Below are 3,301 nucleotides of genomic sequence, written 5' to 3' on the forward strand. Positions count from 1 at the left end.
TGGGAGCGCATTCTTAAAGGGCGAACACAACACAACACACACACAGGGACCTCCCGTCCCACCACGGCACCCACTGCCACCAGCCTCCAAGACCTTGCCAAAAATTGGCAGCCTGAGATGTATCTTCCCAACTCACCAAGCAGTGGGAAGGATTTATCCAGTGGACAGCTGCCAAGACCCCTGGTTTTAAATTCTTACTGCAGCCTCCTCTTTGTGCCCCCATAAGTGACGCCCCTCTGGTTCAAGTCTCATTTTCACCACGGTTTGCAGAGTCGTGGGAGGACACAGGTCTTCAAGACATTAAGTGCTATGACCTACGCAGAGAAAGGCTGTGCTGGCCCCGGACCCTCCCGCCATTCCCAACGCACTGCGCCTTGAACAGCCGAAATTCCTCGAGGCGCCTTCTTCCCTCTCCAGCCTTGGAGATCTCTTTGCTACGGGAGAGGCTGGAAATCCAAATAAGACTGCCGCAGGGGGTGAAGAGAGGAATTTTCTTCACGTAACTTGTCTATTTGCGGCATCTTTCAGGACAGCGTAGAAAGGAGGGAGAGTCTGAGCCACCCGAAGAGTTGTCACGCTGCCGGCCCGAGGACACACAGCCCCTCACGTGAAACAGCCCCTGGCAGGCCAGGGAGTCCCTGAGCAGATGAGCAGGGGAGGAGGTGTGGGCAGATGGCGACAGCAGCTGTGGGGAAGGAAGGCTAAACAGTGTGGGCAGAAATCAAAGACAAACTTTCATCCTCCTCACTCCCTCCCCACGTAGCAGTCAGTGCTGGTTATTGCCAGGAGGTTCCGAGAGTGGCACTTGACACGTATCACGACCTGCCCCGGGAAGCCGGGGACAAGACATCAGCGTTTCCTCCCCTTTCCCCAGCAGACACACGCTGACACGCGCACAGGCCTCGCCTCCCCATGTCCTGTGAACCACGCGCCCAAGTCGCTGCGCACACACACACACACACACACACACACACACACACACACACAACTTTCTTTCTCTCACCCTGTCCCGCTTTGAGCAGTGCTGGGGGTAGAAGCCATTCCTATTGCAAGAACTGCCGGCCACACGCAGACCCGCGGGCTGTCTGAGGATCACTGGCTGTCAGTCCGGCCCCAGTTTCTGACGGTGTGCTGTATGTCCCACACTTGCAGGGTGCAGGCCTGCAGCACGGGCATGTAGCTGCCAGAGGGGTCCTTCTTGATCTCCAGACACCGTCTGGTGTCCCTGTTTATGACAGCTTTTCCCTGGACGGAGGGAGAGACGGAGGCAAGGTGTTGAAATGCCTATAGCGCATCACTCCCTGTGCTTTCTCTCCCTGCTGTGGTTTCCACGTGCCTGAGGGGTCCCTCGACCCTCTGCAAGTCATCCAGGGGAGAAAAGGAAACCAAGTGCAGGATTAGACCGCCCAGTGCCGCCTCAGCCAGCCGCGCGGCTCACCAACCAGCTCCGCAGCGCTGCGCGGCTTTGCGTGACGTCCTCAGCCTCTCCCCAGACGAAAGGGTCAGGTCAGCGCTGACCAGCGTGGCACAGTGGCATCTTGGCGAAGTGTGGACCTCTCAGCTAGGCCCCCCTACCCACGTCCTCCCCGGAGCCCATGAAACCCACCAGGTCGCCGTCACCGTGTGATCCTCTCCCTCCTCAGCGAGACTGCGCTGTGGCCTGAAGCAGAGCGACATTCAAGATCTCAGCCTATTTTCTCCCCCGCTCTGGGGCAGCTTCCTGCCTCTCCTGTCCTGGGGGCTGCACGGAGGTTAATGTCTGGGAACATCTGGGGCTTTAGTGCTAGAAGAGTCGGGGTTGAATCCTTGCTCACCACATACAAACTGTGTGGCCTTTGTCAACTTACCTAACCCCTCCAGGTCTCAATTTCCTCATCTATAGCATGGGTCGAGGGTTAATATTAAGGCTAAAAGGGGGTTAGTATTGATAGAGCATCTTGTACCTGACACATGAAACGTGTGCAGTAAATCTTAGTTCAGCCCTGCCGCTCCCCATTCTGAGGGGGCACAGGGAGGGCCACCCTTCTCCTTGCTCCCGGGTCTCCTCCCAGCCCCGCCAGGCGCCCTTCCTCCTTAACTCCACGTCTCAACCGCTGATGTTCTGCCGTCTGTCCAAACCGCCACCTCCCTGGCCTGCCCTCCACTCCCAGCCCTCTCCCTCCCCACATCCTGCCCGCCCTGTGCAGGAATCACCCACATAATCCACAGTAGTGCCTGGGCAGGCTGTGTCCCGGTCACCCACCGCCCCCGGCTCTCACACTCCGTGCACACCATCCGTCCCGGTGTCTGGTGAGAAGCCAGGATCTCACTGTTCCCCTCGGACAGACTGCCACCAGGGAGCGCTGCAGCGCTGACACCTCCAAGTCTCTGCTCCCCTCTCACCGTCACCTCCCTGCCTCTCACCTCCTCCAATCACAAACTGCCCCCAACAACCGCTGCTCCCCCAAAACGTGCCTGCCGCCCCCCACCCCCGCCACCGCTGCTTCCAGCCTCAGTCACTCGGGGCGACTCTCTAGACTCCGGCATTTCACCGCCGCCCCCGCCTTAGCTCCTTCCTCTGGGCCCTGCTTCGAGACCTTAGAGCGCTCCTGGACAGCGCCCCTGCCGGGCAGGCCTGGCTCCCAGACCCGCTGCAGCAGCCTGGCCTCAGGGCCTGGCTTACTCCTCAGGGTTACACTTCCAGGCTTTCTCAGCACGTTGTCCCTCGGTCCCCACCCCTGGACGCTCACTTCAACTCGATGTCAAGAGGACCACACTTCCTTGCCAATCTGTTAGTGTCCTCGGGACACAGCCTCGTGAGCGGTCTCAAGGGAGCTGCCCCTTCCCCGTCTCAGCGGCCAGCAGCCCCCTCTGTGCTCGGAGTCCTGGCCGTCCTGGGCGCTGGGGGAACACTCTTCCTGTCTAACAGCCTTCTTTTATCTCTCTCTCTCTTTGCAGATTCCTTTTCTACTGCCTTCAGACACATCCAAATGTCACAATGTTAGAGGGACAAAAAACCCAACCCAGACCTTATCGTACCACCCTTTTCAACCAAGATACAGTGCTTTTCTCCCTTCCAGAGTCAAATTCCCAAGCAGCAAGGCAGTGACACACAGCGGTTACAATTCCACGCTGGAATCCTGGACATTTACTCTTCTGTGTGACCTTGGCAAGTTATTCGACTTCTCAGAGCCTCAGTTACTTCACAGGTGAGATAGAGCCAATGATAATACTTCCCTCATAAGACCAAGTCTTGCAAGGGCTGAGTTAGATAACATTTACCCCAACGCCTGCTACATAATGTGTGCTCAACAACTCTTGG

At 57.9% G+C, this 3,301-nt stretch overlaps 1 protein-coding gene across 1 annotated transcript in view; it reads right to left on the bottom strand.

Annotated features, from left to right (window-relative positions):
- Window positions 1-1,084: 1,084 nt before the first annotated feature.
- GALNT8 (polypeptide N-acetylgalactosaminyltransferase 8) overlaps window positions 1,085-3,301 on the bottom strand; it is a 54,399-nt gene continuing 52,182 nt past the window's right edge. The window contains exon 11 of the mRNA XM_012637916.1: window positions 1,085-1,245. Within this exon, the coding sequence (XP_012493370.1) occupies window positions 1,093-1,245 (153 nt within the window). The 3' untranslated portion in view covers window positions 1,085-1,092. The remainder of the gene's footprint in view (window positions 1,246-3,301) is intronic.

The sequence above is a fragment of the Propithecus coquereli genome, unplaced genomic scaffold (assembly GCF_000956105.1).
Source record: "Propithecus coquereli isolate 6110/MARCELLA unplaced genomic scaffold, Pcoq_1.0 Scaffold124, whole genome shotgun sequence".
Classification (NCBI taxonomy): Eukaryota; Metazoa; Chordata; class Mammalia; order Primates; family Indriidae; genus Propithecus; species Propithecus coquereli.